Genomic DNA, 27,245 nt, shown 5'->3' with positions numbered 1-27,245 from the left:
GCGCACGCCCGCCCGCAGCTCTCCGATTCCCGGCTCCGGCGAGGCTGTGTACTGATTGGCGTAAGCCGTGGGCTTCCTTTTGTATGGGCCGGAGGCGGAGCTGTGGCCCGCCCCGCGCCTGGCGTCAGTGTCTTCCGGTTCGCAAGCCCGCGGCAAGCTTCGTTCCCAGGCTCTGATTGGTCCGGCGGCTCTGAGTTCTGCGCGTGGGATGCAGGGGAAGGGCAGGGGGAAGGGCAGGCTTGCGCACTGGTTCGGCCGCGCCCCGGCGCCGGTGGAAGGGAGCTGGCCCAGGCTCCCACGGCGTCCGCGGCGCCCTCCTTCCGCCCCTGCCCGGCCCGCGGGACCCGGCCCGCCCTCTGCCGTCCGTCCCTGGCGGGCCCGATGCCTGTCGGCCGCTCCCTCTGTCCCCTTGCGGACAGACAGGTCCCCGCCTTCTGCGGGCTGCCTGGCTTTTGAATGCTTTGAAGGGGAACAATGGAGCGAAGGATAGAGCGAGCAGCAGGGGGCAGTTGCGTTCAGGGCCTTAAATGCCAAACAAGTGCCCTAAAAGCCAGGGCCAAACACTCAGGCTCTAAAGCACGGGCTGAATGGGGCATCCTAGGAATAGCTCTGGAGTGAAAAAAGGAGCGAAGAGAGCGTTTGAAGGCACGGACTGAGGGCTTTCCTGCCTGCCTGAGCCCTGTGTCTGGCTCTGCTGGGTGGAGGGATCTTTGGGGACCAGTCGGGGCTCGGATGGAGGTGCAGGGTGTGTTGGGGCCAGCTAGTGAGAGGCGGGGGTCCCTGCTTCCCCTTGGCCTGAGGCAGAGGTGGGACGTGGGAGTCTCCCGACCAGGAGCAGTTTGGGGTGTGGGTGCGGCTGTGGGCAGGGGCGCAGGCTCTCTAGTCTCGCTGGAGGACGCGAACATCGGTACTTCCGAGGGCAGCTGCTGGAAGTCCAGGTCCTGGGCCTGCCTGGGCCTGGCTAGCTCCCAGGCCTTGAAGCCCCAGGTCCTGCAGACACCCTCGACGACGTGTTCGAGAAGGGCCTTGGTACTCGGAGAAGGGGGCGGGGAGCTGAGGGAGTGTTTTTTTTCCTTCTGGGCAAGAGAATTAATTGCTCATAGTTGAAAGGCAGGAAGTACCCGCACAGCCTCTCCTCCCCAGATCTGCAGGTCAGGGTCATTTGTGCCCACAGTTGCACAGAGCCTTACTCTGACGTGCGTGCAAACACACGCCTAGTACCCCTGCACTAGTGCCCGCAGGCCCGCCTTCGGAACAGACGCCTGGTGCCCAAGTGCCTTGCCCCTCTCCCCACATCTATACCCCAGGGATTTCCCTCCCACCAAATTGAAGTAAGTTGTCTGCTTGACTTGTCAACCGCCGCCTGCCTCCTGCCTTCCCGATTTCCCGGAGAAAAGCTGCTGCCCTGTGGTAGAGTGGAGGAAAGCCCCACCACCCCTGGATGAGGGAGGCCCCAACACTTGCCCCCGGGGTAGCTAAGACCTCACTCCGAGGGGGCTGCCCCCCTCAGGCCTATGACGGGCAGGTGCAGCTGCAGGGGAAGGGAGGCAGAGCAGTCTCTTCCGGCAGCAGGAAGTGGTAACCGCCTATGGGGAAATCGTGGGGCTGAGCAGAAGGGGAACCGGAGCTGGACTCTCCTCCCCTACCAAGGGGGCCTGGAGGGAACGGCAGCCAGCTGCTGAGGTTCTGCTCTCTGGTGCTGACCTTCCTTCCCCCTCCCCTCTGAACTTCCCACCCCAGCTCTCAAGGCTCCTTGGACCTCTCTGGGGGCTGACTTGGGAAGGGAGGACCCCATCCGATGTCTGGGGGAAGCAGGCCACCCAGGGGGAGTCCAGAGCCTGGGGCAGCAATGGTGTTCATGTCCACTGGTACTGTGGGCCAGGGGCCCCGCTGTGAACGGTGCAGTCTGGCAGTGGTGACCAGGGACAGCCTTCTGGAGGTGGGGGGATGGCAGCCTGGGATGCCAGCTTACGTTGGGGCTCTCACGCCCGCTCCGGCTGCTTGGCAGCGGGGCTTTGGGCACAAGGCAGCCTAGGTGCAGGCCCAGTGGGAGGAGACGGCAAGGCCGGGGCACAGTGGGGCTGGAAGGGGCGCCCTGCCCCCAGGAGCCCCTCGCGGGCAGTGCCAGTCCTGGGCCGCCCCGCCCCACCGGGAGCCGCGCTGGGGGCGGGGCTGGGCGGAGCCCGCGCAGGGTGCTGGCCGCAGCGCCCCCGAGTCCCGGCGCCGGGCCCGCTCACGGCCGCGTGGGAGCAGTGGGGTTCGACGGCGCGGCCGCTAGGCCGCCATGGCCGCTCACGGGAAGCTGCGGCGGGAGCGGGGGCTGCAGGCTGAGTATGAGACGCAAGTCAAAGGTGAGAGGGCGCCGGGCGCTCCCGGCCCGTTTCCTGCGGAGAACCCAAGGTCGTGAGGGAGCCCAAAGCGTCCCCGCGCTGACCCAGGGCCCGATGCTGTCCCCAGCGATCTCTGGAGTGGGGGTGGAGGAGGGAGCCTGAGCCCCTTGCCTGCCTCCCCACGCCCATTTGGCCTCAACCGCCTGCCATCTTCCCTTCCTTCTCTCCTGCCTTCCTTCTTTCGGTCTCTGTCCTCCTTGGGTCTCTGCTCCTCACCCAAGGTTCAGTGTAGACACTGGTGGCCGCCGGTAAAGGGGAGCCGGATGTACCAACGTGCCCCCCAGAAGGCGGTATTTTAGCTACAGTGAAGTCAACCACCTTGATTGGGCTGAGGGGTGGGGGGTGAGTAAGGGAGTCTGAGGTGAGTGGATTGGTGGAGATCACCTGGCCCTAACCCCAGTGTAGTCCCTGGAGCCTCAGCACCTTTTGCCCCCCTTTAGCACTGAGGGGGATCAGAGGCAAGGGCCACTGTCTCTGGGTCAAGCTGGCGCAGTGAGTCTTGGTTGAGAGATTTAACAGGGCTGGCTTCTCAGCCTTCTGAAATTGAACCTCTTTGGGTTCTGATAAACACCCATGTGCAAATCACATGCAAATCAGCTTTGCAAATTCTTAGCCAATAGCTTGCGCCCATCTTATTCAGGGCATGGTAACTCTTGCAAAGGAAAGAGGCAGCATCTCAGCGCCAGCAGCTCCTCCATATCACTCTCGATCACTCGATTTTACCAATTACGGAAACAAGCTCAGAGAGGTGCAGTGACTTGCCCGTGGTCACACAGCACTACAACTTCTAGGACGTAGAATGCAATGACCCTTGAAGTGCCTTTCAACCCAGAGATGTAGGTTCTAACATCATTATTCAGTGCAAGCAATTTATGCCCTTTAAAGTATGCCCCAGTCCTCCTCCTTTGGAAAAGGCAGCCTGTGTCCAGAACCAGCTTGAGGTGACTACACATGGTGAGCCAGCTTTCCAAGCCTCACCATCATCTTGCTCAGATGGAAGTAATCATCTCCATCCTGCTTCCCCAAAATGCCATGAAGCTGAAAGACTTGGAAAACTTCAATCAGCAAATATGGGTCAGTGATTTCACACTGAAAAGTTGGGGTTTCGAGCAAGACTGTCTAAGGGTTCCTCACTTGCTCTGGGTCTGCATCCCGCACCCTAGAAAAACTTCCTACCATGCTACAAAACGGGGTCACTGTCTTGACACCCTAAATTCTCAAAGGTCAGCATAGCCGTGGTTTTGGAGACCATCTTCTCTTCTGTTTTGCTTGTCAGCAGAAGTGAGACCAAATGCCTTGCTCACAGGAAGTGCTGGTGGGGCCCTGGGCCCAGCTCTGTAATTCAGGCAGACATGGATTCCAGCTCTCCTTTTGCCAGATGTTTCCTATACATCTGTGCTGTCCCAGGCCCTGGAAGTATACTGCTGTACAGGAGAGAACCCCGACTCCAGCCCCTCCAGCCCTGGCTTTTTACCCAGAGTAAAAACAATGATCCAATGAGACTCTCCTGATTTCAAATGGCGTCAGCACCCACCCTGCCCTCACATGGCTCATGGGTCTAGTGAGGGAGACATAGACTTTCCATCATGATAATAAGCACCACAGAGGGAAAGTGCAGTGTGCCAAGAAGGGGTCGGAAGAGGGCCAGCCCTAGTTTGGGGGAAGGCCAGGACAGGGTGTGCTGACGAGTTTGTCTGAACTGAGATCTGAAAGCTCTGCCGGGAAAGCCACCAGTGCAATCAACTTGCAATTCACAAGTTTCCTGCTCAACACCAGCCTGGTGTGCATGCCCGGATCTGGACTGGGACATGGCTTCCAGTCAGCTTTTACTGCCGGCAGTGATGAAGAAAGGCAGCGGTTCCCTCTGCTGGTTCCTTCTGCACTGTTCAGTTGTCATAAGTCCCCAGAGATTGTATTCCTTTGGGGGAAGCAGGGCAGGACAGGCTCCAGAGGGCCAGTGAGGCGAGCAGTCGCACCTTTCTAGGAATGAAATGAAATTTACTTCTATCAAAAAATGTTAAACCGGGCTGGGCGTGGTGGCTCACGCCTGTAATCCCAGCACTTTGGGAGGCCGAGGCTGGCGGATCACCTGAAGTCAGGAGTTTGAGACCCAGTCTGGCCAACATGGTGAACCCCTGTCTCTACTAAAAATACAAAAATTAGCTGGGTGTGGTGGTGCATGCCTGTAGTCCCAGCTACTCGGGAGGCTGAGGTGGGAGAATCGCTTGAACCCGGGAGGCGGAGGTTTCAGGGAGCCGAGATTGCGCCACTGTATTCCAGCCTGGGCAATATCCTCCGTCTCAAAACAAAATAAACAAAACAAGGCCGGGCGCGGTGGCTCAAGCCTGTAATCCCAGCACTTTGCGAGGCCGAGATGGGCAGATCACGAGGTCAGGAGATCGAGGAGACCATCCTGGCTAACACGGTGAAACGCCGTCTCTACTAAAAAATACAAAAAACTAGGCCGGGCGCGGTGGCTCAAGCCTGTAATCCCAGCACTTTGGGAGGCCGAGACGGGCGGATCACGAGGTCAGGAGATCGAGACCATCCTGGCTAACACGGTGAAACCCCGTCTCTACTAAAAAATACAAAAAACTAGCCGGGCGACGTGGCGGGCTCCTGTAGTCCCAGCTACTTGGGAGGCTGAGCAGGAGAATGGCGTAAACCCAGGAGGCGGAGCTTGCAGTGAGCCGAGATCGCGCCACTGCACTCCAGCCTGGGCGACAGAGCTAGACTCCGTCTCAAAAAAAAAAAAAAAAAAAAAAAAAAAAAAAAAAAAACTAGCCGGGCGACGTGGCGGGTGCCTGTAGTCCCAGCTACTTGGGAACCTGAGGCAGGAGAATGGCGTAAGCCCAGGAGGCGGAGCTTGCAGTGAGCTGAGACCCGGCCACTGCACTCCAGCCTGGGCGGCAGAGCGAGACTCCGTCTCAAAAAATAAATAAATAAATAAATAAATAAATAAATAAACAAACAAAACAAAACAAAACGTTAAACTGATTCAGTGAGGACTCTCCTGATTTCAAATGGCATTAGCGCCCACCCCACCTGGCCTTGGAGCTGACAAGTTAACCACAGGAGGCCAGCCTCAGATAGGATGAGGACACTCTCCATCTGTCTCACTTGGCATTGTGGGCTTTGCCCTGCCCTGTCGGGAGGTCCCCCGCCCCAGGCTTCCACTTACCCAGCTTGATCCCCCAGTGGGAAGAGCTCTCCTGTTCAGTAATTCAATTGGAAGGATCAGGCTCCTGGGTCCCTCACCTGGCTAGTCTGGTGGGGGCAGGGAGTGGAGGGACGGAGGGGTGGGTGACGCATGCCGCCAGGGCTGGGGCACCTGGAGTCAGGGGAGCTGAGACTAGGGAGGGGACATTCTGCAAGTGGAGATCGGGGAGGAGGTAAGGATACTGGGCAGGCCAAACCCACAGGGTCCCCATGCAACAGGCCCTGGGAAGTCACTGGCAGGACAGACATCCAACGGGATTGAGCTCTTCCCAGCGGAGTCCTCCCTCGCTTGTCCTGGTCTGAATCCCTGCCGTCTTTTGCCTGGACTAGTGCAGTAGCGGCCACCTGGGCTCCACCTGGCAGTGTGAGTGGGCCCTGAAAACGAAGCTGGACCACATTCCCCCGCTACTGTGGCTCCTCTCTCACTCGGAGTCCAGCTGGGAGTTCTGCCTAGAGCATGGGCTCTGTGCCATCTGTCCCTACTGGTCTCTCGGACTCCCCCTACTGCCCCCACACAGCCAGCTGCAGCCTTCTGCTCCAACGATGCAGCTTGTTCTTGACTACCCTCCTTTAAAAAGAGGTCCTCCCTGTCCCCACCTACCCCCGGCTCTGATCTTGCTTTGTGTGTGCATCTTCTCAGCACCCATCACTCCTGGACATTCTGGTATGTGTCCGTGCCCCATTCCAATCCCAGCTCCAAGAGGGCAGACACTTGGTCCACCCTCTTTGCCTCTGTATTTAAAACGTGCCTGCCACAGAATGGGTGTGTAATCCACATTCTGCTGAAGGGAGAAACCACTTCATGTCCCTGCCTGGGGATGTGGATGGAGATGAGTAGGTGGGCAGCCTGCTGGCCAGAAGCTGAGCTAGCATCGTATTGACTTGGGACCCTCAGTGCCTGGCTGGGCACTCAGGAGGTGGCAAAAGTGTCTTCCGCAGGTTGCTTAAACTTGCTGGACAGGCACTTCTTTGCTTCACGCCTGTGTAGGGGAAGCCGCGTTGCCAAATCAAGCCAGTGATAGGGTGTCAAAAGGCTGGCGGTATGGGGCCCTGGGTGTGACTCTGCACGGTGAGGGAATGCACAGGTGGGGCGGGGGATGATTGGGAGTGGGAAGTGGGGACAGAAGACAGGGGCTAGCTCCCTGCCCCATCCTTTCGCTTCCAAGGTGGGATCAGCCCTCCTTGGTGCCCAGCCCTCACTGTGGACTGTCCTTTCCCCTGGGGCCTGAGGGCGGGGTTCCCCAGCCACTGAGACTGCGAGATCGCTGCAGGCTTGCCCTGAGCAGCGCTATGATCTGTGTGTTGTGTATCTGTGTGTTTGCAGGGGAGGCTGCCACCTCCTGGGGCCTGGGTACTGGGGGAAAGGAAGTGGCAGGGGAAACCATTCAGTGGCTTTCCAGGAATGAGGGAGAGACAGGAAGCCAAACTGAAAGGTGCCTGACTGGCGTTGGGGTGAGACAGGGCTGGGCAGCCTTGTGTTCCACCCACGGTGAATGGCTTCACCCTTCCCAGGGCGGCCTTGCTCCCTCTTACTCTGGGCCTTTGTGCGGCTCTCCCCTCTCTCTGGGACACCCTTCTCTTTCCCCTTCAACCGGGTGGCTCGGGCCATCTGTTGGCCTCAGCACAGAGGTGGGCTGGACAGCTGAGGCCAGATCTGCCTGCAGGGGCCTAGCCTCTATCCTCCCCTCTTAGCTCCTGCCTTCAACCTAGGCTGGGTCCAAAGGAGCCCTCAGAGCAGACGGGACTGGGGTCTGTGTGTCTTTGCCTCTCCCACCCCACGCTGGCCTGGCTGACCCAGGCAGGGCGTGCTGGCCAGGCCTGAGCCGTGGTTCCCCCCACAGAGATGCGCTGGCAGCTGAGCGAGCAGCTGCGCTGCCTGGAGCTGCAGGGTGAGCTGCGGCGGGAGCTGCTGCAGGAACTGGCAGAGTTCATGCGGCGCCGCGCTGAGGTGGAGCTGGAGTACTCCCGGGGCCTGGAAAAGCTGGCCGAGCGCTTCTCCAGCCGTGGAGGCCGCCTGGGTAGCAGCCGGGAGCACCAAAGCTTCCGGTAGGTGATATGCTGGCAGGGGGGCCACGGCAGGGTCTGCTTGCAGGTCTCACTGCCCCTCTACCCCCAGGAAGGAGCCATCGCTCCTGTCGCCCTTGCACTGCTGGGCAGTGCTGCTGCAGCATACGCGGCAGCAGAGCCGGGAAAGCGCGGCCCTGAGCGAGGTGCTGGCCGGGCCCCTGGCCCAGCGCCTGAGTCACATTGCGGAGGACGTGGGGCGCCTGGTCAAGAAGGTGAGGCTCTCACCCTGGGCCATGGGAAGTGTTCAAGGCTTTGGGATCAGGAGGCTGGGAGGGCACTGGAGGCCAGGTGGGGACCAGGCAGAGTGAATCTGTGTGCCTCCCAGATGGGGCTTGAGCTGGGCAGAGCTTCCAGTGCCTGGCGGGGCCTCTCTGGGCAGTGCCGTGCTCACCCCTGCCTCTGCCTCTAGAGCAGGGATCTGGAGCAGCAGCTGCAGGACGAGCTCCTGGAGGTGGTCTCAGAGCTGCAGACGGTGAGGAAAGGGCTGGGGCGGGGCCTGCCCCAATGGCCCAGGGAGAAATGCCACTCACAGCTGGGGAAGAACATCCCCAGACCATCACATCTCCCCAAGCCAGGCTCAGGGAGAAGCATGCACCTAGGGGCACAGGCCCTCTCTCCCTAGGCACAGGCATTAGGCTACGTGCTCACATGGGATTGCCCAGCTCTGAGGTCCAAGTTCCAGAGGGGCAGGGATGGAGGGTTAGGGGCTGGCCCGGCCGTGGCCTTCAGCAGCACTACCTTGCTTTGGGTCTCCTTGCAGGCCAAGAAGACGTACCAGGCATATCACATGGAGAGCGTGAATGCCGAGGCCAAGCTCCGGGAGGCCGAGCGGCAGGAGGAGAAGCGGGCAGGCCGGAGTGTCCCCACCACCACTGCTGCTGCCACTGAGGCAGGGCCCCTCCGCAAGAGCTCCCTCAAGAAGGGAGGGCGGCTGGTGGAGAAGGTGGGCCTGGGGGGCACCTCGGATGCAGGCCTATGGGGCATGGGCCCTGACTAGGACCTGCTGTGCTGAGGGGGAAGCCAGGGCTGGGTGCAGGGGAGGGCGGGAGTGGCAGGACAGTGCCATCAGGTTCCAGGGATTCCATACGGAAGGCTCCCAGGGCCTGAGAGAGCGGGGAAAATAGTCGCCCGGCCCTGGACAGCCCCACGCAGCCTCTGCAAGCTCTGAGCAGGGCTCCTGCAGCTCTGCTGTTCTGCCAGCCCTTCCATAAGGTTTGAAAGGGGCGAGAAGACACTTAAGGTGGGTGATGGGATGACATGCACGAAGAAAGGGCGTTTGAGGTGAGCCCAGTAGAGAGAGTGGGGAGCTTGGGAAATGCCTAGATGGAGCTGCCAGGCTGTGCGGGCTGAGAGTGATGGTCTCTGGGACTCTGGGAGCAGAGGAGGGAGTCGGGCATCTCAGTTGTTCTTAGGGGAAATGACAGAGTTTGGCTGTGTTGGGGGAAGGTCTCCCTGGCTGCTGTGGTTAAAGTGCCAACTTTAGCCGGGTGCGGTGGCTCACGCCTGTAATCCCAGCACTTTGGGAGGCCGAGGTGAGTGGATCACCTGATGTCATGAGTTCAAGACCAGCCTGGCCAACATGGTGAAACCCCATCTCTACTAAAAATACAAAAATTAGCCAGGCATGATGGCGGGTGCCTGTAATCCCAGCTACTCGGGAGGCTGAGGCAGGAGAATAACTTGAACACTGGAGGCGGAGGTTGCAGTGATCTAAGATCGTGCCACTGTACTCCAGCCTGGGCGACAGAGTGAAACTCTGTCTCAAAAAAAAAATAGAGTGCCAGCTTTAGAACCCAGTTGCCACCAGGTTCTGTCTCATGGCCCTCAATGATCTATCCCTGCCTCTTGGGGTGCTCGTTCCCCCTCAGCCCTGGCCCCTGCAGAGCCTGTGGCCACTTCCAGCTGTGCACCTGTGTGCTGGCTCCAAGCTGGGTTTCTCATACACCCTCCATGGTGAGGTGCCACGTGCGCATCTTCCACTCATCAGGTATCTGTGAATAGTTCTGTGTCACCCCCCACCTCTGTGGGGAATGTTGTGGCTCAAACCAAGGCAAGTGGTGGAAGCACAGCAGGCGGCGCCAGCACTGGCACGTGAACAGCCGGGGAGTCAAGTCACCTCCTGGCATTGGGCTGTGGTGTGGGGAAGGCAGCAGGACTTCTGGGCTTCACCAGTTCCAGTGTAGTTGTCCACAGCAAGAGGGGTGGCAATGGGCATTACATGAAAGGCCAGAGATAGGGGCTGGCCACGTGCGTGACCCTGGCACACTTGCATTGTCTTGAGTAGCGGCAGGCCAAGTTTATGGAGCACAAACTCAAGTGCACAAAGGCGCGCAACGAGTACCTGCTTAGCCTGGCCAGCGTCAACGCTGCTGTCAGTAACTACTACCTGCATGACGTCTTGGACCTCATGGATGTGAGTCCTTGGTGGGCAGGTGGGAAAAGGTGCCTGGTGCACTTGGGCTGGGAAGTTACGGCTCCAGGACCCACCCAAGCATCTCCTTGTTTCCTCCTCAGTGCTGCGACACAGGGTTCCACCTGGCCCTGGGGCAGGTGCTCCGAAGCTACACGGCCGCTGAGAGCCGCACCCAAGCCTCCCAAGTGCAGGGCCTGGGCAGCCTGGAAGAAGCCGTGGAGGCCCTGGATCCTCCAGGGGACAAGGCCAAGGTTCTCGAGGTGCATGCTACCATCTTCTGTCCCCCGCTGCGCTTTGACTACCACCCCCATGATGGGGATGAGGTGAGGGTTACCCCCTGCTGGGCTCGGCATTCTCTGGCCTTCACTGTACTGGCGGGCAGTGGAGTGGCGTGACCCACGCTTTGCTCAGGAATCCAAGTTCTCCATGGTCTCAGGCAGTGCAGCAGCTAGAGAACTGTCTCACTTCCATTTGCAGCCTCACTCCAAGGGTGCACCGCCACAATGGCCAAGGAGGGCAAGACACTAACTGTTCAAACCGTGCAGCAGGCAGCCATGTAGCTGCCCATACATTGTTCTAGGCTGGTTTCTCTGTGTTTTTAAGTTTCGTGACACAAACTTGGGAGGAAATGAAGCACACACACAGTAAGATGGAATTAGGCTTCTTTATTCTTCTACGAGCTAGTTTTTCCTGCAGCAGTTTATCCTGATGGGCATTGGCAATGACCTGGGATTACACTGGGCCCCTTGTGGGCCGACTTGGAACTTTTTTACAAAGAGTCCAACATCACCAGGCTTCTGATGGCACACAGCTGCTCCCTAACCTACCCCTCCTGTTCCCAGCTCCCACCCCCAGAAACAGCCACCCACCTCCCAGCATCAAGCAGCCATTTTCCACTGGCCAATGATGACTAGCGTCTCTCACAGCCACCACATGCTTCCCTGCATCTTGTTCTCCCAGTGGGTTTATTCCAGAATTTTTGGCTAAATTAACATTCAATGTTTCAATCACCATGACAACAGGTACTGTTGGCAGCTGAGCCATGTACTGTATTAGGATCACATGTCCTTCCTTGGACAATTTTTCCTTTTCTTCTGAAATTTATAACTCTCTTGCCTCAGGAATGCTGCTTGCTAGAACATACCCATTGCTAGGAATGATCGCTACCTCGTCCCAGCCCTGTCCTCCACACCAGGCACTCTGTGGGGTCCACCTTCTCCTCTGTGCCCTCCAGTCTGGACTGCTTCACTTCTGCCCAGTGCTCTGTTTCTGGATTCCACGGCAGCAGCTTTCTTGGTTTGATACCCTTGTTTTCGTGGATGCCTTCACCAAGGGTTTCCTGACTTAGCACATCTGAAAATGTCTGTATTCTTTGTTTTGTTTTGTTTTTGAGATAGGGTCTCACTCTGTCTCCCCGGCTGGAGTGCAGTGGTGTGATGTGATCTCAGCTCACTGCAGATGCAACCTTCTGGTCCTCTCACCTCAGCTTCCCAAGTAGCTGGGACTACAGGCTTGCACTACCACGCCAGGCTAATTTTTCTATATTTTATAGTGAGGGAGTTTCACCATGTTGCCCAGGTTGGTCTCAAACTCCTGGGCTCAAACAATTGGCCTGCCTCGGCCTCCCAAAGTGCTGGGATTACAGGTGTGCCACTGTGCCCGGCCAACCCTTTATTCTTATTTCATGAATACAGTACTTCTTGAATCTTTCTGAAACTTTTATTTATTTATTTATTTTGAGATGAAGTTTCCCTCTTGTCGCCCAGGCTGGAGTGCAGTGGCACGATCTTGGCCCACTGCAACCTTCACCTCCTAGGTTCAAGTGATTCTCCTGCCTCAGCCTCCCAATTAGCTGGAATTACAGGCACCAGATACCACACCGGGCTAATTTTTTTATTTTTTAAATTAAATTAAAAATTTTTTTTGAGACAGAGTCTTTCTCTGACACCCAGGCTACAGTGCTGTGGCGCAATCTCGGCTCACTGCAACCTCCGCCTCCCAGGTTCAAGCAATTCTCCTGCCTCAGCCTCCCAAGTAGCTGGGACTACAGGTGTGTCCCACCACCACGCCTGGCTGATTTTTGTATTTTCAGTAGAGACGGGGTTTCACTATGTTGGCCAGGCTGGTCTCAAACTCCTGATCTCAGGTGATCCTCCCGCCTCAGCCTCACAAAGTGCTGGGATTACAGGAGTGGGCCACCATGCCCGACCCTTTTATTTTTATTTTTTAGTAGAGACAGGGTTTCACCATGTTGGCCAGGCTTGTCTCGAACTCCTGACTTCAGGTGATCTGCTTGCCTCAGCCTCCCAAAGTGCTGGGATTACAGGCGTGAGCCACCATGCCCCGCCTGAAATGTTTTTTGTTTTCTCCTGTTCCTGCACCTGCTCTGTTTTCTTGCTTTTGTCCCTGAGTCCAAAATCCCTGCTATATCTTTTCCAGAGAGCAAATCGTTAGTTTTCTGCTGATCGTGTCTGTTTGGTGATTCTTGGCCGTCAGTTCATATTTAAGAAGAGGCCTGAACACATACCCCACAAATGTGGATGTCTGTGGTGTTTCCTCCTGGCTCAGCCAGTTTCCCCAGTAGAAACTCTTCTGACCCTGTCTAGGGAGGAGACGGGGCGAGAGGGCTGGGAGCTCACTCTGCTGTGTGGATTTCCTTGGAACTACCTGGTTTCAGTTCCACACCCTCCAGCCAAAGCCTAGCAGGAACAGTCCTGTAATCTCCATTGCTGGAGGAACCCTGCTCCGTGGGGAACCTGGGGCCTGTCATGAGAGGCTGGTGGAAGGGTGGTAGAGGACTTGGGCTTGCCTTAGGGGATCTGTGGGAGGGCCCAGGTAAGTGGGGCTTGGTCCTGGATTAGATGCCTTCTGGAAGCAGAGTAATTGTATGATGTATGATTGGATGTCTTGATTAATCTTATCTAGAAGGAGGCAGTGGTGGAAGCTGAAGTGATGCGAGGAAGTCATAGTCACTTACATAACCAGGATGGAGGGATGATTTTGTGGCTTGGAAGAAGTTCTTAATTTTGTCCTCACTCAGACGTGATCGCAGAGTGGTCTTGCCTGATGTTGATGCTCTGGGACATTTCCCGTGTTCAGCAGGACAGCACTGAGACTGGGCCGATAGGACCTGAGTCCAAAATCCCTGCTATATCCTTTCCAGAGAGCAAATCGTTAGTTTTCTGCTGACCATGTGAGTTTAAGGGAGGGATCAAATTTCAGTGTTTCCTAGGGTATGGATAGATTTATTTTTTCTCTAGAGAGAGGGTCTGGCTCTGTTGTACAGGCTGGAGTGCGGTGGTGTGATCATAGCTCACGGCAGCCTCCACCTCCTGGGCTCAAGTCATCCTCCTGCCTGAGACTCCCAAGTAGCTGGGACTATAGGTGCATGCCACCATGTGTGGCTAAGATTTGTACTTTATTTTATTTTAAAATTTTAATCTATTTATTTATTTATTTTGAGACCAGGTTATGAGACGGGCTAATTTTTGTATTTTTGGTAGTCAGGATTTTACCATATTGTCAAGGCTGGTCTCGAACTCCTGGGCTCAAGTGATCCACCCGCCTCAGCCTCCCAAAGTGCTGGGATTGCAGGTGTGAGCCAGTCCAGCCTAGATGGACTTTTAAAAAAATGTGTGGCAAAATACACATAGCATAAAACATACCACATTCAGCATTTTTAAGTGTGCGGCCCAGGGGCAGAAGCACATTCACGGGGCTGTGCAGCCATCACCACCATCCATCCGCGGAACTTGTTCATCTTCCCAAACTGAAGCTCTGGCCCGTTCAACCCCACTCCCCACCCCCCAGCCCCTGGCACCCACCCTTCCACTGTCCATCTACAGAGTTCACGGCGCTCATTTGAGGCCCCTCACGGGAGTGGAATCCTACAGTGCGGGCCTTTCTGTGACTGGCTCCTTTCACTGAGTCCCATGTCCTCAAGGGTCAGCCATGTCAGAGCCCATCTCAAAATGGCCTTACTTTCTTCTCTATGACTTGCACCTTCCTGCAGTCCTGTAAGGCGGGGCTTAGTGGAGATGGAGAGCAGGGCACGTGTTTAGCCACAGATGAGTCCTCACTTTCAATTTTAACTGTAATGTCAACTTTCTGGATGTTTACATGCTTAAAAGAGTAATTCCTTCCTTCGTAAAGTATTGGCTCCCACTCTGCCCATGACGCAAGCTGCTCTCATCTCGCCACACGGAAATTTATGTTTTTCTGTCTGCTCCTTTCCCTCGAAGAAGTGGGGCTGGGCCCTCCCTGTTCTGTCTCAGACCCCAGTCTTCCTTACCATTCTATTCTATTTTATTTTATTTTGAGATGGAGTCTCGCTCTGTCACCCAGGCTGGAGTGCAATGGCGCCATCTCGGCTCACTGCAACCTCTGCCTCCCAGGTTCAAACGATTTTCCTGCCTCAGCCTCCCAAGTAGTACAGGCACGTGCCACCACGCCTGGCTAATTTTTGTATTTTTTAAATAGAGACGGGGTTTCACCATGCTGGTCATGCTGGTCTTGAACTCCTGACCTTGTGATCTGCCTGCCTCGGCCTCCCAAAGTGCTGGGACTACAGATGCAACCACCATGCCCAGTTAATTTTTTGTATTTTTAGCAGATACAGGGTTTCACTATGTTGGCCAGGCTGGTCTCGATCTCCTGACCTCAGATAATCCATCCGCCTCAGCCTCCCAAAGTGCCAGGATTACAGGCGTGTGCCACTGCGCCGGGCCACCATTCTGTTTAAATAAGAGTTTTATTAAGGTATGATTCATATACCATAAAATTCACTGTTGTAAAGTGTACAGTTCAGTGGTTTTTAGTATATTTAGAGTTGTGCAGCCATCACCATCTAATTCCAGAACATTTTTGTCACCCCCTAAAGGAGCCATTAGCCACTACTCCTCCCTGTTCCCCTCTCCAGCCCCTGGCACCCACTCCTCTGCTTCCTGTCTCTATGAATTTGCCTGGCTGAACACTTTACATAAGTGGATTCATTCCTTCTCCTGGCTGACTCCTCTTCCATTCTGTGGGTAGACTGCGCTGAGTTTAGCCATCCGTCTGTTGGATGAGTGGTGCTGCCATGAACCTCTGTGGACAAGTCTTGGTTTGGACGCATGTGTTCACTTCTGCCATGCTTCAGCTGAGCGTCTGGGCTGGTGGTCCTGTGTCTGGCCGCCAGGCCACAAAAGGGTGCTTGCTTCCCTTATGCCCCGGGAATCTTGGCACCTACTGCCCAAGCACAGCCCTCAGCCCCCTGGCCGCCACCCTCTGCAGGTGGCTGAGATCCGCGTTGAAATGGAGCTGCAGGACGAGATTGTGCCCAGAGCCCAGAACATCCAGAGCCGCCTGGACCGACAGACCATCGAGACGGAGGAGGTCTGGCCAGCCCACTGAGGGTTAGAGGGAGACAGGGACCTGGAGCCTGTACAGCCTGCTGTTGGAAGTGGCTGCCCTGCCTGCCCGCCTCCCTCTGGTCCCTTCCTTCTGACTTGGACTTCCTGTCTCCATCCCTGTCCCTATCTCTTACCACCCTGTGCGGTCTCCTCTGCAGGTGAACAAGACACTGAAGGCGACACTGCAGGCCCTGCTGGAGGTGGTGGCCTCGGATGACGGGGATGTGCTCGACTCCTTCCAGACCAGCCCCTCCACTGAGTCCCTCAAGTCCACCAGTTCAGACCCAGGCAGCCGGCAGGCAGGCCGGAGGCGTGGCCAGCAGCAGGAGACCGAAACCTTCTACCTCACGGTGGGGAGGGCTGGGCTGGTGGGCGGGACCCGTGGGGGCGTGGCTGGGGCAGAGGGAGGGGCTCAAGCCAGGGCTAACACTTTGGGCTCTTCTTGGGGCTGCCTAGAAGCTCCAGGAGTATCTGAGTGGACGGAGCATCCTCGCCAAGCTGCAGGCCAAGCACGAGAAGCTGCAGGAGGCCCTTCAGCGAGGTGGGCCCAGTGCTGCCCCCTTCCCTGCCTCTCCCCTGCCCAGGATCCTATGTAGCCCATGGTCCTCCCCTCCTGCCTGTCCTTGGCCCTTATCCACACCTTTCTCTCTGGGATGCATTGAAGACCCTTGGCCTGAGAGGCAGACCAATGTTCTCCCGCCCCACAGGTGACAAGGAGGAGCGGGACATGTCTTGGTGAGTCCTTCATGAGGGGCTGTTGTGTTCTGAGGAGCTGGGGCCCTGCGATGGTCCCCCATCTCTTCTGTCCGTCGGGCTCAGCTCAGCTGCCCAATTCCCTGGGCCTCAATATCCCAGTTTTCACACTGGATTGTCCAATAACTTCAGAGAATTAGAGGCCTACTTGGCTGGGCTGGTGGGTGGGCACCCTATTCTCCATGCCCGGCCCCCTCAGAGCCAGTTCCCGTTCACTGCAGGACCCAGTACACACAGAGAAAATTCCAGAAGAGCCGCCACCCCCGCCCCAGCTCCCAGTATAACCAGAGACTCTTTGGGGGAGACATGGAGAAGTTTATCCAGGTACTTGCTTTGCCCCACATGCCAGCCCACCTGTACATGCTGGTCTTTCTTCAGCCCTGGGTCACCTCAGTGACCAGAGCATCTGCCTGATCCCAGGGTCCTCCACTCTCAGTCATCAACTGTCCCTTTCTGGGTGGGCCTCCTCCGGGCCGCTGTTGGGCTCCCCTGTAGCCTCCGCTGATTAAAGGGAGCATCGTTAACTAGTAATGGGAATGTATAGAAAACCTGGGGCAGCAGCATTTTTAGGTGCGAGATATTGAGAGCTTCTCCCCTGCAACTTCTGGCCAGCATGGTACTGGGGGTCCTGGACAGTGAAATAAGGGGAAGCAAGAAAGATCAGAAAACTAATACTGAGATCAGAAAGTATCAGAGGGTGCCAGGCACGGTGGCTCACGCCTGTGATCCTGGCTCTTTGGGAGGCCGAGGTGGGCAGATCCCTTCAGCCCAGGTGTTCAAGACCAGCCTGGGCAACACGGTGAAATCGCATATCTACTAAAAATACAAAAAATTAGCCGGGCATGGTGGCACATGCCTGTAATCCGAGAGAGAGAGAGAGAGAGAGAGGGAGGGAGGGAGGGAGGGGGAAGAAAAAAAAGGAAAGAAACAAAGAAAGAAAGAAATACAGGGAAATAAAAGGAAAGAAAGAAAGAAAAAAGAAAAGAGAAAAGTAAAGAAAGCATCAGAGGGGGCCAGGCATGGAGAATACCAGAAGATCAGAGCTGATACCATCATTTTTAGTGGTGTAGTTATGTGTGTAGAACATTCAAAAGAATCAACAGATTCTTTAAATGAAAACTTTGAGTTTCTTTCTTTTTTATTTTATTTTTTTTATTTGTTGAGACAGGGTCTCGTGCTGTTGCCCAGGCTGAAGTGCAGTGGCACGATCTCAGCTCACTGCAGCCTTCACCTCCCACCTGTTGGGGTTCAAGCGATTCTCATGCCTCAGCCTCCCAAGTAGCTGGGACTACAGGTGTGCACCACCACACCTGGTTAATTTTTATATTTTTAGTAGAGGTGAGGTTTCACCATGTTGGTCAGGTTGGTCTCGAACTTCTGACCTCAGGTGATCCTCCTGCCTCAGTCTCCCAAAGGGCTGGGGTTACAGGTGTGAGCCACCACACCCAGCTTGAGTTCTAAATGTTACTTGATTCAAGGTCGGTGTACAGAATTCAATTGCATTTTTATATTCCAGCAACAATTTGCAAATAAAATGTAAGACACTGCCTAAAACCTCCTCAAAGATATCAGACACCTAAGAGTGGATCTAACAAACAGGTGCTAGGCCTCTATGCCGACAACGATGATGTGTTCTTGAGAGAAAATAAAAGCACTCAGCCTGGTGCGGTGGCTCATGCCTGTAATCCCACCGTTTGGGGAGGTTGAGGCAGGAGTATCACTTGAGCCCAGGAAGTCAAGGCTGCAGTGAGCCGAGATCATGCCCCTGCACTTCAGCCTGGGTGACAGAGTGAGACCTTGTCTCACAAAAAGAAAAAAAAGCAATTGAATGACAACACAGGCATGCTGTGTCCATGGTGAGGAAACACCCTCTGTCCGCAGAGCTCAGGCCAGCCTGTGCCCCTGGTGGTGGAGAGCTGCATTCGCTTCATTAACCTCAACGGTAAGCAGGACCCAGCCCTTCCCGCTGTCCTGGCACCCAGCACCCAGCTCCCAGCACCTGGCATGGGAGGCCATCCTGGAGGGGCTGGGGAAGATGCTCAGTGCCCACCAGCTCGTTGTCCTCCCACAGGCCTGCAGCACGAAGGCATCTTCCGGGTGTCGGGTGCCCAGCTCCGGGTCTCAGAGATCCGTGATGCCTTCGAGAGAGGTGGGGACGGGCAGGGCGGGCAGGGCTGGGGGCTTGGGCAGACGTTACCAGCTTTCTCCCCCCACCGCACCACTCGCGTGTCTGCAGGGGAGGACCCACTGGTGGAGGGCTGCACTGCCCACGATCTGGACTCGGTGGCCGGGGTGCTGAAGCTCTACTTCCGGAGCCTGGAGCCCCCACTCTTCCCCCCAGACCTGTTCAGTGAGCTGCTGGCTTCTTCGGGTGAGGCCGGGGCCTGAGGCGGTGGGGGTAGGGCACTTGCTAGGGCAGCCCCACTCACTCGGCTCTCTCTGGGCCACAGAGCTGGAGGCCACGGCAGAGAGGGTGGAGCACGTGAGCCGCCTGCTATGGCGGCTGCCCGCGCCAGTGCTGGTGGTTCTGCGCTACCTCTTCACCTTCCTCAACCAGTGAGTGCTGTGGGGCAAGTGCTGGGGTGGGGGCCAGGGGTTGAGGGGACAAGGGGACTCGGGGTGCGGGCTCTCTGCTTGTGATGTGTGTGTCCCCCCAGCCTGGCCCAGTACAGCGATGAGAACATGATGGACCCCTACAACCTGGCCGTGTGCTTTGGGCCCACGCTGCTACCGGTGCCCGCTGGGCAGGACCCGGTGGCGCTGCAGGGCCGGGTGAACCAGCTGGTGCAAACACTCATACTGCAGCCAGATCGGGTCTTCCCGCCCCTGACCTCACTGCCTGGCCCCGTCTACGAGAAGTGCATGGCACCGCCTTCCGCCAGCTGCCTGGGGTACACTCTTGGTGCTGCAGAGGGGATGGGGGGTCCACTGGAGAAGAGCCCCCCTCATCCACCTTGCTCTGCCCTGAACCTCAGGGACGCCCAGCTGGAGAGCCTGGGGGCGGACAACGAGCCGGAGCTGGAAGCTGAGATGCTTGCCCAGGAGGATGGTGAGGGCGATGGGCAGAGAGCCCCACCCTGTCCCTGCCCTAGGGTCCACACCCGCCCCCCCCCCCCCACAGCTTGGACCCCCTCTCCTCCCCAGACCTGGAGGGGGTCATGGAGGCTGTGGCCTGCTTTGCCTACACGGGCCGAACGGCCCAGGAGCTGAGCTTCCGGCGGGGGGACGTACTGCGGCTGCACGAGAGGGCCTCGAGCGACTGGTGGCGGGGGGAGCACAACGGCGTGCGGGGCCTCATCCCCCACAAGTATATCACACTGCCTGAGGGGTAAGTGAGCTGCGTCCTCAGGCCCCAGGGCTCCTGGAGTCTCCGCACCTCCCCTTCATCCAGCCCTCCCCTGACCCCAAGTTGGATTCTGAAGGTCTGGGCTAGGCCAGAGAATGGAGCCTGTCTGACTACTTCTGACTGGCACGGAGGCTGCTGGCCCTGGACCCCGTGCAGGGAAGGAGCACTAAAAACAGGCTGGTGCTTCCCACCACAGGGCAGAGAAGCAGGTGGTGGGCGCAGGGCCGCAGACTGCAGGGGAGTCTGGAGCAGTCCCGAGGGCCTCCTGGCATCAGAGCTGGTTCACGGTGAGCAAGAAGACAGGGCTCGGGGGGCCCACACATGTGCTGTTCTAGGCCAGAGGGGACTGGGGTCAGGCTTTGGCCCGGTGGGAGTGGGAGGAGTTGGTAGATGAGGACGTGACAGAGTGACCCAGCTTGTGACAGGGAAAGAGGCTCTAGAGGAGCTTGGGGACCACTGGGCCAGCCTCCTTTCCTTGGCCACACCCCAGGATGGGAGGAGCCACTGCCCAGTTAGCTCAGGGACTTCCCAGAGCCCCCACCAGGCTCCCCGTCTGTCCTGCAGGCCAGAGCCATGCATCTCACCCGAGGCCGTGGGACTCTCTGGACACAGACGACGCTGCTTGGTCCAGCCTCCCCGGAGCAACACGTGGAGGTGGATAAGGTGAGAGTGGTATGTGGCAGGTGAGGGACATCTGTCTGGGGGGGATCTCTGCCTTCCGTTGGGAGCCAAACTCCTCCCTCCTTGAGGTTCCAGTCCTTGCCCTCCCTGGCCTTAGCTCAGGGGAACCTGCCTCCAGACACACAGGCCCAATTGGGGCAGACGCCATGGAGGGCAGGAAGGCAAAGATGTGAGGGCGAGTGGGGATGGAGAGGGATGGCCACAGAGGCAGGGATGAGAGGGACAGAAGACACCTGGCCTGGTTAGAGCCTGGGGCTTGCACGTTGGGATTCATTCAGAGCAGGGAGTGGCAGGGCTGAGTTAAGGCTGTTTACCTGGTAGAGGCAAAGGACTCCAGGGTAGATTTCAAGGCTGGCATCTGTAGCTGGGCTAGGTAACAGGCAGTGCCATGGCAGGTGCCTGGCATGCCAGGGAGGATGAAAGGGACAGATGGCAGGGAGGCAGGAGGGGGTGGCTGGTTGGGGACTGGGGTGGGGCAGCAGTGGCTCTTGAAGGAGCAGAGCGCAGGCTCAAGATGTGGCCCTGGCAAGCGCACAACCTGGGGAACCCTGCTCCATGCTCTGTGCCATGGGACCTGTGAGCACTGTTGGGCTGAACGTGGAAGCCCAGGGAAAGTTGCTAAGCCCAAGGAGGAGAGACCCAAGAACATGTGGGTGTCCTAGGTGTGGCCAAGCCCCCAGGCTTAGGGAGCCCAGGGAGGGTTGGGTAGACACGCAGGAGCAGGAGCAGGAGCCAGGGACAGAGCAGCCGGGAGATGCCATGGGAGGACACTGACCTGGGAGTTCCCCGCATGCTGGCAGTCCCTGAGGCCACGGGCAAGGGGACTGTGATCTCTGCCAAGGAAAGAGTGGGGGCGAGAAGAGAGGGGTCCCCACTTCCGGCTAAACCAAGGAATTGCTGTCCTCAGAGGAGACTGTGGCAGAGACACCAAAAGGGGCAGGAGGGATGCCAGGTGCAAAGTGGGGGAGAGTGACCTGGAGGCTGAAGGACTGGGGATGTTGTCTGAGGACTTGCTTTGGGAGTGGGAGGAACTCAGGTGGGTCTTGGGCAGGGTCAGTCGGGGGAGCTCACTGATCACCCTCCCTTTCTTTCCCCTCCACTAGGCTGTGGCACAGAACATGGACTCTGTGTTTAAGGAGCTCTTGGGAAAGACCTCTGTCCGCCAGTGCCTCGGGCCAGCATCTGCCCCCTCTCCCAGCCCTGGGCCCCGAAGCCCAAAGGCACCGGCCAGCAGCCGCCTGGGCAGGAACAAAGGCTTCTCCCGGGGCCCTGGGCCCCAGCCTCACCCTCAGCATCCCACCCCCAGGGCCTGGACACGACCCCCAAGCCACACTGAGGTGCTGCTGCTGGAGCTGTGTGCCCCAGGCGGCTACCCCCTGGACCGGCCACTCTCCCCAGCCCTCTTGCTTCTCTCCAACCCTGTCCAGCAAGTTCAGGGTGCCTGCACTTCACCCTGTGCAGAGGTGGGATGGGGCCGCACACGCAGGGATGCCCACTCCACACCCTGCCTGCCTCTCAGCCCTGGCCCAGGCCCCTTTTGGAGGCTGGGGAAAGCCCTCTTCTGTGACTTTGTGGAGGGCTGGTCAGTGGCTGCTGGGTGTTAGGTACCCTTGCTCAGATGCCTGGCAGGGCTGGGTGGTGATTCATAAAGACCTCGCGTGGATTCCCTGACGGGAGCCAGCTCTCTGTCTCGGGGTGGGCGGGTGGGTGCTGGAGGCCAGAACAGCTTCCCTGGGGGTCCTGCAGCTTTGAAGACTTGGCCACCTGCACCATGGGTTCCAGAGCTGTGTACATTACTGTGGGTATGTGTGTGGGGGTCTGTGTATGGCTGTGTGCTGCCTCCACACCCACTGTTACCCTGATCCAAAGAGACCCCTTGCCATGTGGAAAATGAGCTGAGCTGCAACTTTTATTAGGGAGAGAATGAGGAGAGATGGAGGAAAGGAGGGATTAGAAAGGCAGAGACAGGAAGGTCCCCTGGCCCCAGCCCGGTCCTTCCTTTTCGGGCCCCTGGGACCGCTGTCTCACCTGGGGGCACCTGCTCCCTCTTTCCTGCCACCCCCAGGCCCCTCAGCCCTCTGCTGCAGCCCCTCCCACACCCAGCATGGTGAGCTGACCTGAGGGGCCCCCACAGTCCTGGGGCCTGAAGCTCTCCTCATACAGCTGGGGATGTGGAGACCCAGGCAGGGGCTGTGGCTTGTCCAGGGACACAGTGTCCCAGCCTCGGGGCCACAGGCTCTGGCCAATTCTCCATGGGTCCACCTCCCAGTGGCCCCCAGGACCAGCCCCAGGAAGGCAACTGAGCTTCTCAAAGCCTCTGGAGGCAAGACACCCAATAGGTCCTCAGGATGAAGTGTCCTTGGACAGGGAGGAGCTGGCGGTGGTGCAGGACTCATCTTGGGGACCCAGGCTGGGTGGGGTGCGCCCCCGGGCACAGCAGAGCAAGCTTCGCAGCTCTGAGGAGACGCTGCTGCTAAAGGATGCATAGATCCAGGGGTTGGTGCAGCTGTTGAGGCTGGCCAGCAACATGAGCAGCACGAAGGGCGCCCCTGTGCAGGTAGTGGGATCCAAGTTGGGCTCAGGATGGCTGGTGGTGCACCGGGGCACGCCGCCAAGCCCAAGTGGCCCCCGACAGCCCTAGCCATGGCTATACCCACCTTCCAGAGGTGCCTCCGGGTCCCACGCGGCCCATAGCTGCACCAGGAAGAAGGGTGCCCAGCACAGCACATAGACGACCACAATCACCAGCGTCATCCTCACAGTCTTGGCCACAGCTGCTGACACGCGGGCTCCCTCACTGGGGTTGCCTGTCCGGCGTCCCCTGCGGCGCCCCCCAGGCCTCTCTGATGGCCCTGGCACCAGACTGGTATGAATCTCCCGGAAGATGAGCACCTGGCAGGCAGCGATACCCAGGGTAGGTGCCACAAACACCATCAGGGCGATCCAGGTGACGTAGGTGCGACGGCCCCAGGGCTCCACAAAGCTGGCCCAGCAGTCAGTGACCCCGCTGCCACCTCCCACATTGCGCTGGGCAAAGATGAAGAGCTGGGGCAGGCTGAGAAGGAGTGAGAAGGCCCAAGCCACCAGCACCGGCCGGTTCCAGTGAGCCCCACCTCCATGGCGATACGCCAGCATGGGACGGCAGATGGCGCGGTGGCGGTCCAGCGTCATGGCCAGGATCATGTAGGAGGAGGCATACATGCCCACCATCTGCAGATACTTCACGGCCCGACACAGGGCGTCTGGCCCACGGAAGCGGTCGGTGGCCTTCCAGGCCAGCTGGGGCAGCACTTGGAACAGAGCCACGGCCAGGTCAGCCAGGCACAAGTGGCCAATGAAGACGTGTATGGGTGCCCAGTGGCCCTGCCGGCCCCGCCGAGCTAGGGCCGCCAGCACCAGGCCATTGCTCAGGGCCACGGCCACAAAGACTATGGAGAGCAGCGCCAGCTCCGCCTGGGCTAGCAGCGGGTCCCGGGTGTCCGGTGGCGTCTCCTGGCTGCTGTTGCTGGGCAGAGAGAGGTGCCCAAGCACAGCTGGGCAGGGGTCAGGAAGAAGGCCTGGTTAGAGAGGGTGCTGTGCAGGGGGACTCAGGCCTGCCTCCCATGCCCCCATCTGGACACCCCCTTCCTGGCTCCTAGCAGAGGGGACTCCAGGAAAGCCATGTTATGGGGGATACACACCCCAGGCTCATGCAGTCCATAAGGAAGGGTAGTCCCAGCCCCAGCCCTGGCAGGGAAGTGGGGCTATGCCCCCCTCCCCGCTCGTTGGCAGCCTGGAGAGACACGTCCAGAGATGAGGGTGAAGGAGGTCTTTAGAAAGAGGGGCTTCCCTGAATCGTCAAAGCCACTCTGCCCACTGGGCTCATGGGGGGGCAAGCCTTACCGGAAGTGGTGAATGTCATGAGCATGGTGGGGCCAGGGCAGGTGTTCTGAGGGCCTGGAGGAGATGGGCAGACTCAGCCTCTGCCCGAGGGGCCAGCCCAATGACCCAGGTCTGTGAACTGGAGCCCTTACAGAGATGCTAGCACAGTGGGTGCCTGTTCGCGTGTGTGCACGTGTGCGGTGGGAGTATGGCCAGTCCTGGGCAGGGAAAATTGAGAGGGACAGTCAGACAGATAGATGCACAGAACCCAGGATCCCCCAGGCAGCCCATGAGTCCCGGGTTTGGGAGTGGGCGCCCCAGGCAGACACGCAGAACTCCCCTGCCCCAACCGAGGCTGAGAGAGGCCATCCGAGGGCTGGGGACTGGGCACGGGGGCGGGCCTGTGCAGCCCCTTACCTGGCTGGGCTCCTGGGCTCCTGGGCAGCTGGGTGGTGGCGTAAAGGTGGCTGGGTGCTCAGATCTGCTCTCCATCGGCCGCCCCGCCCTGGCCCAGCCCAGCCTCTGGGAGTGACCTGGTCAGGAGGGACTTCCTCCCCCTCCCCTTTCCCCCAGGCCTCTCCTGGCCTCCCGTTTCCTTTCCTTTCCCCAGGGCCTCCTTGGTCCTGGCCCAGGACTCCCTCCTCCCACTGCTATAGCCTCCACGCCCACCCTCACCTACCACACTCCCCTGGTTGGATTGTCTGGGAGGTCACTTAGTTCAGCATTCCCATTTTATAAGTGGGGAAACTGAGGCCAGAGAGCAGTGGGTCTGGCCCAGGACTGCGCTGCTTTTTCGTGGGAGCTTCACGCCCCCTTCCCAAGTTGGGGTCCTCCTGCTCCTCGCTGGGCCCAGGCAAGGAAGTGGTGAAAACACTTTCGCTGGGCCCCTCCCAGGCCCACGCAGGCCGCTCCTCCTCCTCAATTAGGGCCCAGTTGGCCGGAGGTGAGGGACAGGAAAGGGAGGAGTGGGGCAGGGGCAAGCCAGGCTTCATGAACCCCTGTGAGATCCAGGGACACCCCCATCCTCTTCCTCCTGCCGCGCCTGCAACTACCTGTCCCAGGAAGAGGGGCTGGGGATCTCCATGTGCTCAAGGGCTCCCTCCCACCACACACGCCCTCACATACATGATACAGCCACACAGCCACAAACACGACACAGAGACGCTTGCTCATGTTCCTGAACATGCCATGAGTGTGGACACACCTTCCCTGTACCTGGGCCCTTCTCCTCCCGCCCCCAACACCTCTCTCCTTCCCCTGCCCCCACACCCCCTCCAGCCCCCATCCCCGTCGTTCTCTTTCCACTCCCCCCGCACCCAGGCCTGGCTTAGCTCAGCCGAGGCCAGCCCAGCCCAGCCCAGCCCAAGGCAGCTGCTTTCTTCCTGTTTATCTGTCTTCTCTGTTGCCCTGTGAAGCCAGAGACCAAAACAGCCTCACGGACCAGGCCCAAGTCCAGCCCGCGGCCAAGGCCTCCTCTTCCTGCCCAGAGAGCCTGGCAGCACCCTGGCCCCTCCCGGCCCTGTTAGCGTGGTGGGAACACAGGGTGGGCATTTTCCAGAGACAGCGCACGCACCACACCACTTACATACATGTACACAGTCACACCACACACATACATGCACCCACCACACACCCATATGCCACACCACACACACACCACACCATGCACACACTCGTACACACCACACACATGCACACACCACACACTCCCATACGCCACACACCCACACATGCACCCACCACACAGCCATACACACCACACACATGCACACACCTGCACACCACACCACACCACATACGCACAGCCAACACCACACACCCACATGCATGCACACACCCGCAGCACACACAGGTGCACATCACACCCCGCACCACACACACATATCTTTACCATGTTTTTGCAGAGCGCCTTGGGGGCAGGCTGCAGAGTGCTGGCACCCAGGGCCTGACACTTCAGCCGCATCTCCTCAGTGCATGCACATCCTCACGATGTCACTAACCTAGGAACATAGAAATGGCCTTCCTATTGCCACCCAGATCAATGGAATAGGAGATGGTTCCCCTCAATTGGCAGAGAATTTGGGGACCCTGGCTGGGGAATAGGAAAGCAAGGCTCCAGACCCTCCTTGGCCCCTGCCCAGTAGTGTGACCTTGAATAGGCCACGCCAGCTCTTGGCACCTCAGCTTCCCCTTCTGCACAATGGGACTTGATGATTGAGGGGGACCTATGGTGGTAAGACAGGGAGGGCCGGGGACTGGCAGGGCCTTGGGGAAACCTTTGTTCCCTCTGTCTAAAGCCGGCTAGGCCAAGGAATCCATGCCAGCCTTTTGAGGTGAGCAGGCAACCATCTCCTTATCAGTTTCTCTGCCTGAAAGAGGCTGTGCAGTGCCAGATCTCAGCAGCGGGCTGGGACCTCCCCTAGCAACGTGGTCAGGCCCGTGGCAATCTCTGCCCCCTGGACTCCTCACTTCCTGTTGTTAAACTGGGGAAGAGTCTGGAGGAAGGGCCCCATGGCGGTCTCCTCTGGGACACAAGAAGCTAGATCAGGACCCAACGCTACTCTGCTCAGCCAGGACCCCCGGGAGGAACTGGGAGCCACATGGGCAGGCACTACATGGAGCTGTGCCAGGAGAGAGGCCCTGGGCAGACCCTGGACTGACACCACTCGGGGGCCGAGAAAGACGGGGCTGGGCAGCAGCTCCCATGGGAAGAAGGGCAGACTGTGCTGATTCACACTAGGCCCACGTGAGTCAGCAGGGATGGCACTGGGCTGCCTCAAGCCCCTGCCCTTGGGCATTAACAGGGGCAGGGCATCTACCTGGGGGCGTGCCAGGCCCCCACTCCTGCCAGCGCAGCTTCCCTGTGCACACCTCCCACTGGTCACTCTAAGACTTGCAGAAAGGGCCCTGTGAGTGCCAAGGTGTGGCTCCTGATCTTCCAGCCTAGTACCTGGGCAGAAGAGGACAGGAGGCAGACTGGGGGGACACTGTCTGTCCCTCTCTATCCACCGGTTCCCCATGATCAGAACCCTCCATTCACCAAACTGCGAGTGCCGCTGGCCCAGCACTGTGGCTACAGAGGTGGAAGCACATGGGCTTGTGCAGAGAACAGTGGAGGCAGCACA

At 58.4% G+C, this 27,245-nt stretch overlaps 2 protein-coding genes across 13 annotated transcripts; one reads left to right on the top strand and one right to left on the bottom strand.

Annotated features, from left to right (window-relative positions):
• Positions 1-1,649: 1,649 nt before the first annotated feature.
• ARHGAP4 (Rho GTPase activating protein 4) lies at positions 1,650-22,153 on the top strand. 9 transcript variants are annotated; one of them, XM_033176842.1, is made up of 22 exons: positions 1,650-1,683; positions 7,451-7,655; positions 7,726-7,888; positions 8,086-8,148; positions 8,437-8,619; positions 9,961-10,089; positions 10,191-10,412; positions 15,361-15,462; positions 15,638-15,829; positions 15,936-16,020; positions 16,187-16,214; positions 16,454-16,556; positions 18,114-18,174; positions 18,304-18,381; positions 18,469-18,603; positions 18,683-18,788; positions 18,890-19,123; positions 19,208-19,281; positions 19,377-19,560; positions 19,775-19,865; positions 20,143-20,250; positions 21,363-21,930. In XM_033176842.1, exons 2-22 carry the CDS (start codon positions 7,453-7,455, stop codon positions 21,861-21,863), a joined length of 3,045 nt encoding a protein of 1,014 aa, XP_033032733.1. In that variant the 5' UTR covers positions 1,650-1,683; positions 7,451-7,452; the 3' UTR covers positions 21,864-21,930. The 9 variants fall into 9 exon arrangements, with proteins under 9 accessions (XP_033032733.1, XP_033032675.1, XP_033032712.1 ...); XM_033176784.1 differs by lacking the exon at positions 1,650-1,683 and adding an exon at positions 1,715-2,351; XM_033176821.1 differs by lacking the exon at positions 1,650-1,683 and adding an exon at positions 1,717-2,351 and having other exon boundaries at positions 20,143-20,241.
• Positions 22,142-25,345, bottom strand: AVPR2 (arginine vasopressin receptor 2). 4 transcript variants are annotated; one of them, XM_033177296.1, is made up of 4 exons: positions 24,538-25,345; positions 24,142-24,195; positions 22,917-23,792; positions 22,142-22,808 (listed from the first exon to the last, which is right to left on the bottom strand). In XM_033177296.1, the coding sequence occupies exons 2-4, from the start codon at positions 24,164-24,166 to the stop codon at positions 22,603-22,605; spliced, it is 1,107 nt and encodes a 368-aa protein (XP_033033187.1). In that variant the 5' UTR covers positions 24,167-24,195; positions 24,538-25,345; the 3' UTR covers positions 22,142-22,602. The 4 variants fall into 4 exon arrangements, with proteins under 4 accessions (XP_033033187.1, XP_033033256.1, XP_033033016.1 ...); XM_033177365.1 differs by having other exon boundaries at positions 24,800-25,345; XM_033177125.1 differs by having other exon boundaries at positions 24,142-24,338; positions 24,538-25,344.
• Between the last annotated feature and the right edge of the window lie 1,900 nt (positions 25,346-27,245).

The sequence above is a fragment of the Trachypithecus francoisi genome, unplaced genomic scaffold, assembly GCF_009764315.1.
Source record: "Trachypithecus francoisi isolate TF-2019V2 unplaced genomic scaffold, Tfra_2.0 Contig00133, whole genome shotgun sequence".
Lineage (NCBI taxonomy): Eukaryota > Metazoa > Chordata > Mammalia > Primates > Cercopithecidae > Trachypithecus > Trachypithecus francoisi.
This window is presented reverse-complemented; position numbering and strand designations above follow the sequence as displayed.